Raw genomic sequence first — 15,295 nt, forward strand, 5'->3', positions numbered from 1 at the left:
TTCCTGCCCTTTCATGTTACCAACTTTTAGATCCAAAGTCCATGGCAGGAGTGTCTGATCAGTCTGATTAGCAGAAGTCCAGGTCATGTCCCTCACCCTCGCTGCAAGGGATTCTGGGAAAAGAAGTATCTGGCCTCTTCAGCTTTCATAGCAGGAGGTAGTCTGGCTTCTTAATGTAGAGTATTTCCCAAACATGACAACAGTCACACAAATGTTCATTGCATCACTCAAGGACAAGTTACCTTCCTGAACCTGTTTCCTGATCCATAAAATAGGATAATGATGGCTCCTACGGATAGGAGTTATAAGGATTAAAGTTGCTGGTGGTTATAAAGGGCCTATTCTCTGCCTGGCACACAGTAGGAGCTTCATTTATGGTAAACATCATTACTGGTGTTTTAGGGTTCATTCTAAGGTCTCCAACAATTCCAGCAGTCCCCATCCTTGGCATCTCAGTGCCTCTTGTGTTCTAACTACAGGCTGTGAAATGGGATTTCTTTTGTCATATCTGAGCAAGTTAACAAGTTTTCCAACTCACAGAAATGTCTGTTGACAGCCAGCCCATCTTCAGTCTTTAAAAGTGATGAAGCAAATGACACAATGTTTGAAAAGACTTCCCCTTAGGACTCTTTTTTTTTTTTAAAGACAGATTCTTGCTCTGTTGCCCAGGCTGGAGTGCAGTGGGACGATCTTGGCTCACTGTAAACTCCGTCTCCTGGGTTCTAGCGATTCTCCTGCCTCAGTCTCCCAAGTAGCTGGGATTATGGGTGCCCGCCACCTCACCTGGCTACTTTTTGTATTTTTGGTAGAGACAGGGTTTCTCCATGTTGGCCAGGCTGGTCTCAAACTCCTAAGCTCAAGTGATCCATCCACCTCGGCCTCCCAAAGTGCTGGGATTACAGGCATGAGCCACCACGCCCGGCCATCTTAGGACTCTATTTGTCAGGGAAAGGAAATTTTAGAAAAGGTATTTGTTAGCTCTAAACTTAACTGAAATAAACTCAACACTTTTGATTTAAACCTTTTTATTGTCAGATATTTTTCTTTAAGCATTTATTAGCTTTGATTGTTTCAGTGGCCAAATAAGGCAGCATCTGCTAAGAAAGGCACCTCATCAGAAACAAAATACATAACCATGTGGTGAAATCCCCGCATGAGACCAGCTGCTAACTCCTTGAGAACAGCAATTGTGTCTTAATGTACTTAGTAGCACCTCAACTTGCACATAGGAACCCTTCTTACAGGATGTTTATTGAATTATCTTCATTAGTCAAAAACGAGACACTCAAATCCTTTTATTTGCCTCGCCCTCACCACTCCATCTCCCCTTCTTCCCTCCAACTCCAAGCCTTCATTTAGCAAAAGAACATATACCAGAGGGTAACGCCTAGAAGACTGCACTGTGGGCAGAAGAGTCTAGTTTTAGGGTTGAAATATGCTTTGAGACAGGGTCTGGCTCTGTCACCCCGGCTGGAGTGCAGTGGCGTGATCTCAGCTCACTGCAACCTCTGCCTCCCAGGCTCAAGCCATCCTCCTACCTCAGCCTCCCAAGTAGCTGGGAATACAGGCGTGCACTACCACGCTTGGTTAATTTTTGTATTTTTTGTAGAGACGAGGTTTCGCCATGTTGCCCAGGCTAGTCTTGAACTCCTGGGCTCAAGTGACTGACTGCCTCTGACTCCCAAAGGGCTGGGATTATAGGCGTGCACCACCACAGCTGCCCCAAAACAACTTTTTCAAGCCGAATATGTTTAGGGGAGCATATTTGTTTATGGCTTGAGCCCTCAAAGAAATGGCTTTGCTCTGGTTAGATGCCATTCTACCCCTTGCTCCTTGGGCCTAAGTAGTAGCTTGAATGAAGCAGGAATCCTTAGCACTTGGATGTGTTGAGAAGGGGCTCTTTTGGCCGTGAGCATGGATGCCCAAAGGAGTTAGAAGTGGCTTTTCCCTCACCTTAAGCCTGGAAGCCAGAACCCTGATCTCTACTCAAACACATGGACAAGCCCGTACTCCCCTTGTTCAGCCCATAAAGAATCTGTGCTGCTTTGAGCCGGGCCGGCAGAGGACTGTGACTTCACAAAAAAGACAGATTTTGGAGTCAAGAGACCTGGTTTTGAGTCTTGTCTTTGTGACTTACTAGCTGTGTGACTTTGGGAAAGTACTCTGTTTTCTTTCTTTTTGAATCAGAAATTTTCATCTGTTTTGGAAAAAATAATTCCTCCCCAGGTTTTTGGGAAAATTTAATCCTATGAGATAATTTATGTGAAAGCATCTTACAAAGTCCTTGACACTTGGTGGATATTTAAACACAGTAGGAAGAAATAATGACCAGAGAGGAAGAATGTGCCAGTATTTCTCCAGAGCTATTCCACAGAGTATTTTTACAGTGGGATGTCATGAGCTGTGTGACCCTGGGTCAGACCTCTTACCTCCCTGACTCTTGATTTCCCCTCATAATGGATTTTTCTTTTTTTGAGTTGCAGTTTCACTCTGTTGCCCAGGCTGGAGTGCAGTGGCACGATCTGGGCTCACGGCAACCTCTGCCTTCCAGGTTCAAGTGATTCTCATGCCACAGCCTCCCTAGTAGTGGGATTACAGGTGCATGCCATCATGCCCAGCTAAATTTTGTATTATTAGTAGAGACAGGGTTTTGCCATGTTGGCCAGGCTGGTCTCAAACTCCTGACCTCAAGTGACCTGCCTGCCTCAGCCTCCCAAAGTGCTGGGATTACAGGCATGAGCCACGACACCCGGCCTCAGAAGGGATTTCTGACCCCAAGAGGGAGAGACTCCTAAAATTTGAGGTTAAATGTCAAAGTGTGTCACTTTCTTTAACAGAATAGAGATTTATTACCTTGTTTCCAAGATGCCATCAATTATAAGATCACAACTTTTTGAGAGGAAGTAAAGAACTACAATTATATTAATGAACCCATCAATTGCAAGATATGTTCTGATTTCAGAATCATTAAAATGTGAAGAAATGTCTGTCTTGCAACTGAAAAAAAAGCCTATAATAATAACAATATTGGCTCCAAGGCTGGGCACCGTAGTCCATGCCTGTAATCCTAGCACTTTGGGAGGCCAAAGCAGAAGGATCACTTGAGGCCAGGGGTTCAAGACCAGCCTGGGCAACACAGCGAGACCCCATCTCTACAAAAATAAAAAATAAAAATATTAGCCTGGTGAGGTGACACATACCTGTAGTCCCAGCTACTCTGGAGGCTGAGGAGGGAGCATCCCTTGAGCCCAGGAGTTCAAGGCTGCAGTGAGCTGTGAGCGTGCCACTGCACTCCAGCCCAGGTGACAGATTGAGGCTCTGTCTCAAAAAAAAAAAAAAAAAAAGAAAAGAAAAAGAATCCTGGTTCCCATTTATTAAGCATCTCCTGGGTGCCAGGCGCTATACTCCGGATGTTTTCCTAAGTCCTTCACTTGTTATAGTGCCCCAGTGAGGCAGGTGTTATCATTTCCACTTCATGGTTAGGAAACTGAATATAAAGAGGTTGAGTCACTTTTCCAAGGCCACACAACCAGGAAGTAGGGCTTGGATGGTAGGACTTCTTAATTCCAGATACTTTCTCTTCTTGGTAGATTGTTCTCCAGGCTAAGGAGTCACAGACGAGGTTGCTATAGAATAGAAATGGGTTGTGAATATGTTGCTTTGAACATGTCTTGAATCTGCAAGGTGACCAGGAAGGACAAAGGTAACATAGATAGAGTTGTAATCTAATTAATCTCCAAATACTGGTCCTTGGAGGGAAAGCGTTAACAGGACAGTCAGGGGTGCTCAGAATCCAGATAAAGGGGAGCCAAGGACCAAGACAGTCAGGGTTGATACAGCCCAGAGTGGGAGAAGGACCCTGATCAGCCACCAGGATCGTTCCAGGCCCACGGACAACACAACAAGCTCCTACCCTAGAGGCCACTATTCTGCAGAGTCACCCTATTCCGTCACTGACTCTTTACTAATGAAGCAGAAATCTTTTGAGGATAATTTAGTTCTTCCTGCAACCTTTCTTCAAGAGGGGAAAATGTGCTGAGCAATTGTCATGAGCCAGCAGGCAGAGATGTAGTACTGGAACAAGTTATACGTTAACAAGGTTTTCTGTTTAGTTAGTCCAAGTTAGTTCCCCTGTGCCTGGTTATGGGATTGAATGTTTTGCTCTCTGAAGCTGTGGATACGGCGCTTCATCTGATATGAACCCCGTGACAGATCCTATTGTGATACTCTCAGCAGTGCTCCCTGACACCTGGCTCCTGGGCTATCTGTCTATCTGTCTAACTACAGTGTGGGGGAAAGCCAAGCCCACATTGGTGGATTCCCAACATAGCTCTACCTCATCAGATGACAAAAGAATGTTCTGCAGCTTTTTGGTGGGGTGGCAGCAGGGATGTGGACACAGTTGGGGTAGGGCAGGGCAGACAAGGTTGAGGATTGCTGGAAGCATCAGAGATTGCGTCAAAGATGTCTCTGTCGACCTGACCAGAAGAAGCTCATTGTGAAGCTGCCAGAGAGTGTGCCTCTGGGTCTTGACTCTGGAGAGGCTCTTTGGACAGTGGTGGAGATAGCACCAGGGTAGAGGTCATCGTGTCTCCACGTGGACGTCAACAGGACTGAAGGTCACAGTTGCTGGGTGTTGGCTGCCGTTGCTGTTTGGGCCCACGGCAGAAGGGGCGGTTGGCTTGGGGCCCTTGGGCTCTAGTTCCCGCCTCGTCCTCATTTTCCTGTAGGGAGATAATGTGCACATGGTTGAGTCTTTTCCCTGGTATGCCGCGGGGAATGGGCTCTGCGACTACAGTTCTGGCCAACAGATTAATGTAGATTAACGTAGACATTAAATCACATTGCTTACTTGCCACCACAGAATTTTACAACTGGAAGGGACCTTAGGCATCAGCTAGTCTGCCCTTCAATTTTTTCACTTAGATCAGATATTTAATTTTATTTGTTTCTGTTAAGGAATGAGTAAAATGTCAGAGGTGGCTATATAAAAGATAAAAATAAAGATATTACATTTTTTATGTTCAAAGTTGTAGCATGTATTACATTTTCCAGCCTCATTATGCTTGCTAAGTTTATTGCTAGAAATATTTAAGAACTTTTTACATAATTGAAAAGAGAATGTACTGAAAACATTTATCTAGGCTTCATTTAATATGCCGTAAAATTCAATAATGAACAATAATTATTAATTCTTTTTTTTTCTTTTTTTGAGACAGAGTCTGGCTCTGTCGCCCAGGCTGGAGTGCAGCGGAGCGATCTTGCCTCACTGCAACCTCCGCCTCCTGGGTTCAAGCGATTCTCCTGCCTCAGCCTCCGGAGTAGCTGGGATCACAGGTGCCTGTCACCATGCCCAGCTAATTTTTGTATTTTTAAGTAGAGATGGGGTTTCAACATGTTGGTCAGGCTGGTCTTGAACTCCTGACCTCAGGTGATCCACTTACTTCGGCCTCCCAAAGTGCTGTGATTACAGGCATGAGCCACCACGCCCAGCCAAATTTTTGTACTTTTAGTGTAGATGGGGTTTCACCATGTTGACCAGGCTGGTCTTGAACTCCTGGCAAGTGATCCTCCCCACTTGGCCTCCCAAAGTGCTGGGATTGCAGGTGTGTGCCACTGTGCTGGCCAACAATTATGAATTCTCATGTCTTCATGATATTTCATCTTGCTGACATATTTTATATATATATATATATACATACACACACATATATATATATTTTTTTTTTTTTTTGAGACAGAGTCTTACCTGGTTGCCCAGGCTGAAGTGCAGTGGCACAATCTCAGCTCACTACAGCCTCAACATCCCAGGCTCAGGTGATTCTCCCACCTCAGCCTCCCAACTAGCTGGAACTACAGGTGCACACCACCATGCCTGGCTAACTTTTTGTATTTTTAGTAGAGACAGGGTTTCACTATGTTGCCCAGGCTGGTCTTGAACTCCTGGATTCAAGCAATCCACCTGCCTCAGCCTCCTGGGATGCTGGGATTATAGGCGTGAGCCACTGCACCCAGCCTTATAATTATCTGTTAAAAATGTCAAATCTTCAGGGAAGTTGCACAAATAGTACAGTTAATACTCTAATACTCATGTTACAATTTGAATGTGGCCCCCAAAAAGCCTGCATTGGAAACTTAATCCCTAATTCAACAGTATTGAAAGGTGGGGCCTAATGGGAGGAGTTTAGGTCATAAGGACTCCACCCTCATGAATCCATTAATGCCAATTATAAAAGGACTTCTTAGGCTGTGAATTTGATCTCTTGCTCTCTCTGGCTCTCTCTTTGCCCTTCTATCGTGGATAACAGAGCAAGAAGGCCCTTGCCAGATACTGGCCCCTCAATATCTTAAACTTCCCTGCCTCCAGAACCGCAAGAAATAAATCTCTTTTCTGTATAATTTACCCAGTCTCAGATATTCTGTGATAGCAGCACAGCATAGTCTAAGACAGCCCTTCACAGAACAATTGACTAATTACTAACAATTTGCCACATCTGCTTTTTTTTCTCTCTATTACTTTCTCTTTCTCTATTGTCACACACAGTTTTTTAGAACCGCGAACCATTTGTGAGTTACAGGCATCATGCCACTGCACTCCTAAATACTCCTAAGAACAAAGACATTCTGCAATGTATCTATAATGCAATTATCAAGCTTTGAGACTCTTCATTTTAAACATGACAACACACAGGCAGGAGGAGGTTAAATAACTTGCTTGATTTTGACAAACCAAAGACTACTGAACCCAGGTTTCTCACTTCCCAGCTCAGGCATCAGTGCAAACAGGGTGCGTTGAGTGGATTCTCCGTTCAGATTACGACCTAAAAAAGAGGTTCAGAGCTCCAGCAACAATGGAGAGAAATAAAGAGTAGACATTGGGGTTTGATGCCACTCCTGGTTTGGGATAGACCCAAATTGTAATATCCTAAATCTTTTTTTTAAATAACTTTTTAATGTTATTATTATTATTACATGTAATTGTGGGAGTATTTTCTTTGAAACCAGATGAACTAGGTTTGAATCCCAACTGTGCTAGTTAGGGCTGAACAACCTTGGGCATATGATTTAGTCTTTCTGTATCTGTTTCTGTACCTATAAAATTGAGGATAATAGTAGTACCCACCTTGTGAGGTTGTTAGATGAGGATTAAATGCGTTAACACATGTAAGGAGCTTAGAACCATGCCTGGCATGTGGTATGAGATCAATATATGTTAGCTACTTTTATTTTATTTATTATTTATTTATTTTATTTTATTTTGTTTATTTTTTGAGATGGAGTCTCACATTGTCATCCAGGCTGGAGTGCAGTGGTGCGATCTCAGCTCACTGCAACCTCCGCCTCCCGGGTTCAAGCGATTCTCCTGCCTCAGCCTCCCAAGTAGCTGGGATTACAGGCACCCGCCACCATGCCCAGCTGATTTTTTGTATTTTCAGTAGAGATGGGGTTTCACAATGTTGAAACTCCTGACCCCGTGATCTGCCCGCCTCGGCCTCCCAAAGTGCTGAGATTACAGGTGTGAGCCACCACGCCCGGCCTAGCTACCTTTATTTTAAAAACTTTTTTTTTTTTCCAGAGACAGGGTCTTGCTATGTTGCCCAAGCTGGTCTCAAACTCTGGGGCTCAAGTGCTCCTCCTGCCTCAGCCTCCTGACTAGCTGGTGTTACAGGCAGAGCCACCACACCTAGCAGCTCCCTTTATAAATAATATTCATATTCTTATAAAAACAATGCGTGTTTACCATTCCTCAAAAATTAGGAACATCCTCCTCCAAGCAAAAACTAACAATGCCATCATGTAGACACACCAGTTGTTAAGACCTTGCTGTGTTGCTTTCCCTTGGATATGTGTATGGGTAACCTATGTGTATGATTGAGATTACCATGTATATATTGTTTCGTAAACTTTGACAATATATTGTAAACAGCTTTCCTTATTAATCAGTGCACTTCTGATACATATATATGATTTTGTTTTTTTTTTTTTGAGACGGAGTCTCGCTCCGTCACCCAGCATGGAGTGCAGTGGCGCGATCTCGGCTCACTGCAAGCTCCGCCTCCCAGGTTCACGCCATTCTCCTGCCTCAGCCTCCCGAGTAGCTGGGACTACAGGCGCCCGCCACCACACCCGCCTAATTTTTTTGTATTTTTAGTAGAGACGGGGTTTCACCATGTTAGCCAGGATGGTCTCCATCTCCTGACCTCGTGATCTGCCCATCTTGGCCTCCCAAAGTGCTGGGATTACAGGCGTGAGCCACCGTGCCCGGCTCATATGCAAATATATTTGTATAGACAGGGTCTTGCTATGTTGCCCAGGCTGGACTCAAACTCCTGGACTCAAGCCATCCTCCCGCCTCAGTCTTCTGAGTAGCTGGGATTACAGACCACACTACCACACCCGGCCACAATACCTTTTTAAAGAAATGGCTTCTAGGTCTTCTATGATATGTTTTATTTATAGTTTTTTAATTTTGATTTCTTCCCTGAAAAGAATTACCTTCCATCAAGGTTGTGACTGAAGGTAATTACACATAAGGTGATAACATATAAAATTTATTTTTTGTATGATCAAATTATATTCTTTTATTTCCCCTTATACGTCTCCAGAAAGCAGAGTCAGGGTACATGCTTCCAGTATTTGTCATCTCAAATACTTATGTGGCCAGCTCATACAACCTAGAAGAGAGATCTCTGAGAGAAGAGGTCTGAACATTCCTCTATTATCTGTAAATTACAAACAAATGTTTACCACAGTGCTCAAGACGATTATCATTGTCATTATCATTCTTACGTTTAAAAAATATTTCTCCAAGTACAAAAATAGTCACTTTGAAATTCCTTCAACAGAACAGACTGCAAAAAGGACCCCCAAGGGTTAGAGCATTTACTAAAGGCTGAGGGATACTGCCAGGCACACGACGGGCACCCATATATCACCTCCCATTTATTCTGATGTCGCTGAAGGGACCAGGCAGTTCCAAAGCCCAGGGCATCCGTACCTGTTGTACATCTTCAGCAGGATCAGAACCACGGTGAAGATGATGATGACAACCACCACAACGGCAGCAACAATGGCTCCAGAACCTACAGAAAGGAGAGAAGCAGAGACCGTGAATGTGCAAACTGAACGCAGACCGGGAGGGCGCCCTGCTGTGGCACCTGACATCCTCACTAGGTCAAGGGAGGCAGGAGAGAAGGCAACATCCTGGGACACTCCCAGTTGACCCCAGGACAGTCACATCTGGAGTGGCTGCGCACCCCTGCCCCGAGCTGCGCTTGAAGGACCCCGTCCTTAGCACATCATCTGCCAAAACTCTGCCTTAGGCAAAGTCCTGGTTCTTATCAGCTCCAGCATGCCTCAAACTTCTGGGAAACAAACAAACAACATACCCTCCCCTCCTTTTGATAATGCAAAAGTAGCATGTGATTTTTGTAGAAAATAATTTTGAAAATATAAATATGTGCAAAAAAGAGGGGGTCGTTGAAGAACTCACTGGCCCAACAACTGCTGATTGTGTGCATATGTACATTCACCAATGTGATCGTGTTGATGCATGGTAAATATCTATCAGCCAGGTGCAGTGGCTCATGCCTGCAATTCCAGTACTTTGAGAGGATGGGGTGGGAGGATCACTTGAGCCCAGGAGTTCCAGACTAGCCTGGGCAACATAGCAAGATCCTGTTTCTAGAAATAAAAAATTAAAAATTAGCCAGGTGGCACCTGTAGTGCCAGCTACTTGGGAGGCTGAGGAGGGAGGATCTCTTGAGCCTGGGAGGTTGAGGCTGCAGTGAGCCAAGATTGTGCCACTGCACTCCAGCCTGGGTGACAGAGCAAGACTCTATCTCAAAAAATAAAAATAAATACATAAATAAATATCTGGCTAGGTGCAGTGGCTCACATCTGTAATCCCAGTACTTTGTGAGGCTGGGGGGTGAGGATCACTTGAGCCCAGGAATTCCAGACTAACCTGGGCAAGATGGCAAGACTCCATCTCTGTATAAAAAAATTTTTTAAAAATACCCGTTATAGTTTTAAAATAATTTAATACTTATATGTTTGAATATCTGTCTTAAAGGAAATATTCCTAAATATGGAAAAATATGTACTTGGTAAAAATGGAACCATGGCCAGGTGTGGTGGCTCACACCTGTAATCCCAGCACTTTGGGAGGCCAAGGGGGTGGGGGGGTGGATCACGAGGTCAAGAGTTCGAGACCAGCCTGACCAACATGGTGAAACCCTGTCTCTACTAAAAATACAAAAATTAGCCGGGCGTGATGGCACATGCCTGTAATCCCAGCTACTCAGGAGGCTGAGGCAGGAGAATTGCTTGAACCCAGGAGGCTGAGGTTTCAGTGAGCTGAGATCGTGCCACTGCACTCTAGCCTGGGCGACAGAGCAAGACTCCTTCTCAAAAACAAACCAAAAAAAAGGAGCCATGTTTCACATACTGTTTTATAACAATATCATAATCATCTTTCTGTTTAATTATATATTTTTCTTCATGACTTTCCATGGCTGCATAGTACTCCATTGTTTGGGTGTACCACAATCTGTTCACCAATTCTCTATTGAGAATACTTATGTTGTCTTCAGTTTTTCACTATTAAAAACAAGGCTGTGATGATGTCCGTGTAGCTTAATGTCTTAGACTCTAATTTCAATGTTAGTTCTCAGCTCCAATGTCACACTCCAATTTTAGTTTCTTTCTTGTTTTTTTTTTTTTTTTGAGAGGGAGTTTCACTCTTGTTGCCCAGGCTGGAGTGCAGTGGCACGATCTCAGCTCACTGCATCCTCTGCCTCCCGGGTTCAATCGATTCTCCTGCCTCAGTCTCCAGAGTAGCTGGGATTACAGGTGCCTGCCATTACACCTGGCTAATTTTAGCATTTTTAATAGAGACGGGGTTTTACCATGTTGGCCAGGCTGGTCTTGAACTGCTGACCTCAAGTGATCTGCCCCCCTCAGCCTCCCAAAGTGCTGGGATTGTAGGCATGAGCCACCACACCCGGCCTCCAATTTTAGCTTCAAGATCAACATCCTTGTCGGAATTGATACTGAAAATATCAAGAACTGCTGGGTTCGGTGGCTCACGCCTGTAATCCCAGCGCTCTAGGAGGCCGAGGCAGGCGGATCACCTGAGGTCAGGAGTTTGAGACCAGCCTGGCTAACATGGTGAAACCCCGTCTCTACTAAAAATACAAAAATTAGCTGGGCCTGGTGGTACAAGCCTGTAATCCCAGCTATTCAGGAGGCTGAGGCACGAGAATCGCTTGAGCCCGGGAAGCGGAGGTTGCAGTGAGGCAGTGAGCTGAGATGGCACCACTGTACTCCAGCCTGGGCGGCAGAGTGAGACTGTGTCTCAAAAAAGAAAAAAAAAAAAAAAGAAAAGAAAAGAAAATAGAAGAGATTACATACATCCACCCAATATATATTTATATAGTATATGTTACAACCATTAAAATATGTGCATACAAGCATAATGTAGAGCAAAAGAAGCCAGATACGAAGGAGTGCATATGGTATACCTATAGGCCATTTATATAAAGTTCAAAACCAAGCAGAACTAATCGATGGTGGTAAAAGTCAGAATAGCAGGTCCCCTTGGGGGGGTGGAGGATGGTGATTAGAAGGGGAACCACGACCTCTAGGATACTGGTGGTGGCTCTCTTTTTTGATTTGGGGACTGGTTGCACAGGTATGTTCACTTTGTGGCAATTCACCCAGCTGGGCACTTATGATTTATGCACATTTTGAATGTAAGTAATGCCTTATAAAAAGTTTACTTAAAAGCAAACAACCATGTGCAAATATTCATAGGAAGAAACACTGGAAGGGAAGAAGCAGAGAGGGCGGGAAATCCATCATGGGGCAACTTAGGTTTTTTTCCTTCTTGGGGAGACTTTAGTTCCGGGTTTTTCAACCTCAGCTGGCTAATTCTTTGTCGGGGAGGCTGTCCTGTGCATTGCAAGATGTTTAATCTTATCTCTTGCCTCTATCTACTAGATGCCAGTTGCAATGCCCCCAAGTTCCCCCCACCCCCACCAAACTGTGACTACTAAGATATCTCCAGACAATGCCAAATGGCCCGTGGTGGTAGGGTTGCCAGATAAAATCAGAATTTTCAACAAACAATGGATACCATTTTAGTATAGGTACATCTCAAATATTGTATGACACATACTAAATAAGTATTCATTGTTTATCTTAAATTCAAATTTAACTGGGCATTCTATATTTTTATTTGCTAAATCTGGTAACCCTATCTAGGAGGGCAAAAACACCTAGTTGAGAACCAACCAATCTTTCTTTCTTTCTGTCTGTCTCTTTCTTTCTTTCTTTTTTCTTCTCTTTCTTTTGTTTCTACAGGAGAACCTCCCCCTCCCCCTCCCTCCCCCTCCCCCTTCCCCTCCCCCTCCCTCTCCCTCCCTCTCCCTCTCCCTTCCTTCTCTTTCTTTTTTTGACAGTCTCTCTCTGACACCCAGGCTGGAGTGCAGTGGTGTGATCTCGGCTCACTGCAACCTCCATTTCCCAGGTTCAGGCGATTCTCATGCCTCAGCCTCCCAAGTAGCTAGGACTACAGGTGTGCACCATCACAGCCAGTTAATTTTTGTATTTTTAGTAGTAGAGATGGGGTTTTACCATGCTGGCCAGTCTCAAACTCCCAACCTCAGGTGATCGGCCCACTTTGGCTTCCCAAAGTGCTGGGATTACAGGTGTGAGCCACTGCGCCCGGCCAAGAACCACTACTTTCAGTTCAATAAAAACAGAATTATTCTCGTCTTCCTGATAGTGATTCTCTCTACCCTGCATTTCCCTCAGGACTGTTTGGAGACACACCTCCTCAGGCCTCTGTACGTCTGCCCGCCCAGCAAGCAGCAGGATAGCCCATGGGACCCCGTCCTGGGAGCAACCCCTTCTGAGTCTTCATGGAAGAGACACATCCTGCCCTTAATCCAGCCACCTGCCAGAACCACAGCCTGAAGCTGTTTATCGCTGTGTGTAGGGAAGTCTGTCCCATGCCCAGGGGTATATGTGTAGCCAGCTGAAATGGCTGACACACACCCAAGCGTCTCCTTATACAATCAATTGATTTTCTGAAGAGTCATCCTGAAATTTTTCCTTCCGGGGACCACTTGTTCATGGCAAATGCCTCCCCAGAACTCACTCTTCCCGCCTACATTCATTTACTCTTTCATCAGTTGATGGGATGTTTTTTTTGCCTTGCAATATAGTATAAAAATAGCTACTTCGGATTTTTGTTTGTCTGTTTGTTTGGAGACAAGTTCTCGCTCTGTTACCCAGGCTGGAATGCAGTGGCACAATCTCAGCTCACCACAGCCTCGACCTCCCAGGCTCAAGCGATCCTCCTGCCTCAGCACCCCCCGTGTAGCTGGGACTCCAGGAGCGTCACCACCACACCTGGCTAATTTTGGTATTTGTTGTAGACATGGTGTCTCCCCATATTGCCCAGGCTGGTCTTGAAATCCCAAGCTCAAGCAATCTGCCTGCCTTGGCCTCCCAAATTGCTGGGATTACAGGCATGAGCCACCATGCCCAGCAGTAGCTACATTTTAAGGTGATCCATTTAGAGCCATTTTATAAGAGATTCAAATTTCAGTGCTTTCTAGGTCCCAAGACTTTTTAACGAAAACAATAGCAATCGTAGTAGTAGTAATATTTTTTTGTTTGTTTCAGAGGCTCACTTTGTTGCCCAGGCTGGAGTGCAGTGGCACGATCTCAGCTCACTGCAACCTCTGCTTCCCAGGTTCAAGTGATTCTCCTGCCTCAGCCTCCTGAGTAACAGGTGCACACCACCATGCCCAGCTAATCTTTGCATTTTTAGTAGAGATGGGGTTTCACTATTTTGGCCAAGCTGGTCTCAAACTCCTGATCTCAAGTGATCCACATGCCTCAGCCTCCCAAAGTGCTAGGATTAAAGGTGTGAGCCACCACACCCAGCCAGTAGTAATAACAATCATCATCATCATTAGGTACTTAGTATGTACCAGAGGCTGTGCTAAACTGTCAACCTGAATTATCTCCTTTAGTCATCACAACTGCCTTATATGGTAGCTTCTTTAATATCCCCATTGTATAGATGAGGAAACTGAGGTACAGAGCAGTAAAGACATGTGTTCCATCTCAAAAAAAAAAAAAAAAAAAAAAAAGACACAGTCCAGTCCCCATTTGCCCTTCCCTGGAAGACTCCCACTCAGACAGAAATAGCGGTTCTGTCCCCTACCCTTCCACAGCAGTGCCCTGCAAAGAAACACCACCGAGGCATATGTCCATTGCTTTGTCTGCCATTAATGCTGCAGTTGGCATGTGGCAGAACTGGGCCTGAGACCCAGGCAATCCACCTCCAGAGCCCACACTCTTAACCTCTGCACTATGACCATGACACTGGTCCTGCCATCCTTCCCCCAGCCTCTAAGCGAATTTGACCTTACTCTTATACAGGAAGTCTTCTCCCCTGGTGGTCATGTTCAGTGAGAAGAAGGTGGTATCCCCCAGAGGGGTGGCTGTGGTCATCTCGATCCTGATGAGAAAGAAGAAGATATTTTGTTTAAAATTAGATAAATCCTTATTATTGCTACTTGATGCCTCTTTTGGTCTTTATCTGGATGACTGTAGAATATTCAAGCATGCAGTTTCTCTTGGCAGCAAGTAAATGCAAAACCCATTATTAGATACCGTGGGTGGGGATTTAATACTAATACCCAACGTTTGTAAGGAACTTTGTTTTTCTAAACTGCTTAAATTTATTCAACCGTATTTACTCAACTCCTTCAAATATCTGGATCAATGTCTTGAAACTATGTGAGGTGAGTTACTGTTGCCATTTTACTGGTGAAATCAAAGTCCCCAAAGCTACCTGGAGTCCCAAGTTGACCTAACAGAATTTAACCAAAGATGTCAACCTCCCACTCCAGTGGGCTTTTCTCCACGCTGCAGTGACACTTGAACTGGCATTCCTACTTTCAAAGGCTTTACTATATGAGGAGGCAAAAATAAATAAATAAATAAACAGATGAAAAATTAACTATGATTTAAAAAAAATTTTTTTGAGACAAGGTCTTGCTCTGTCGCCCAGGCTGGAGTGCAGTGGTGCAATCACGGCTCTCTGCAGCCTCGACCTCCTTGGGCTCAGGTGATCTTCCCACCTCAGCTTCCTGAGTAGCTGGGACTACAGGCAGGTGCCACCAAGCCTGGCTGATTTTGAACTATGATTATGAAGCAGTCAGTGACATAAGCCATTGGGCTATGAGGAACAATTTCATGGAAGAGATACAGT

General features: G+C 44.7%; 1 protein-coding gene across 1 annotated transcript; it reads right to left on the reverse strand.

Moving 5' to 3' along the window:
* Positions 1–1,009: 1,009 nt before the first annotated feature.
* Positions 1,010–14,542, reverse strand: NCMAP (non-compact myelin associated protein). The gene is made up of 3 exons (XM_003810778.6): positions 14,451–14,542; positions 8,999–9,083; positions 1,010–4,724 (listed from the first exon to the last, which is right to left on the reverse strand). Exons 1-3 carry the CDS (start codon positions 14,530–14,532, stop codon positions 4,583–4,585), a joined length of 309 nt encoding a protein of 102 aa, XP_003810826.2. The 5' UTR covers positions 14,533–14,542; the 3' UTR covers positions 1,010–4,582.
* Between the last annotated feature and the right edge of the window lie 753 nt (positions 14,543–15,295).

The sequence above is a fragment of the Pan paniscus genome, chromosome 1, assembly GCF_029289425.2.
Source record: "Pan paniscus chromosome 1, NHGRI_mPanPan1-v2.0_pri, whole genome shotgun sequence".
NCBI classification, from domain to species: Eukaryota; Metazoa; Chordata; class Mammalia; order Primates; family Hominidae; genus Pan; species Pan paniscus.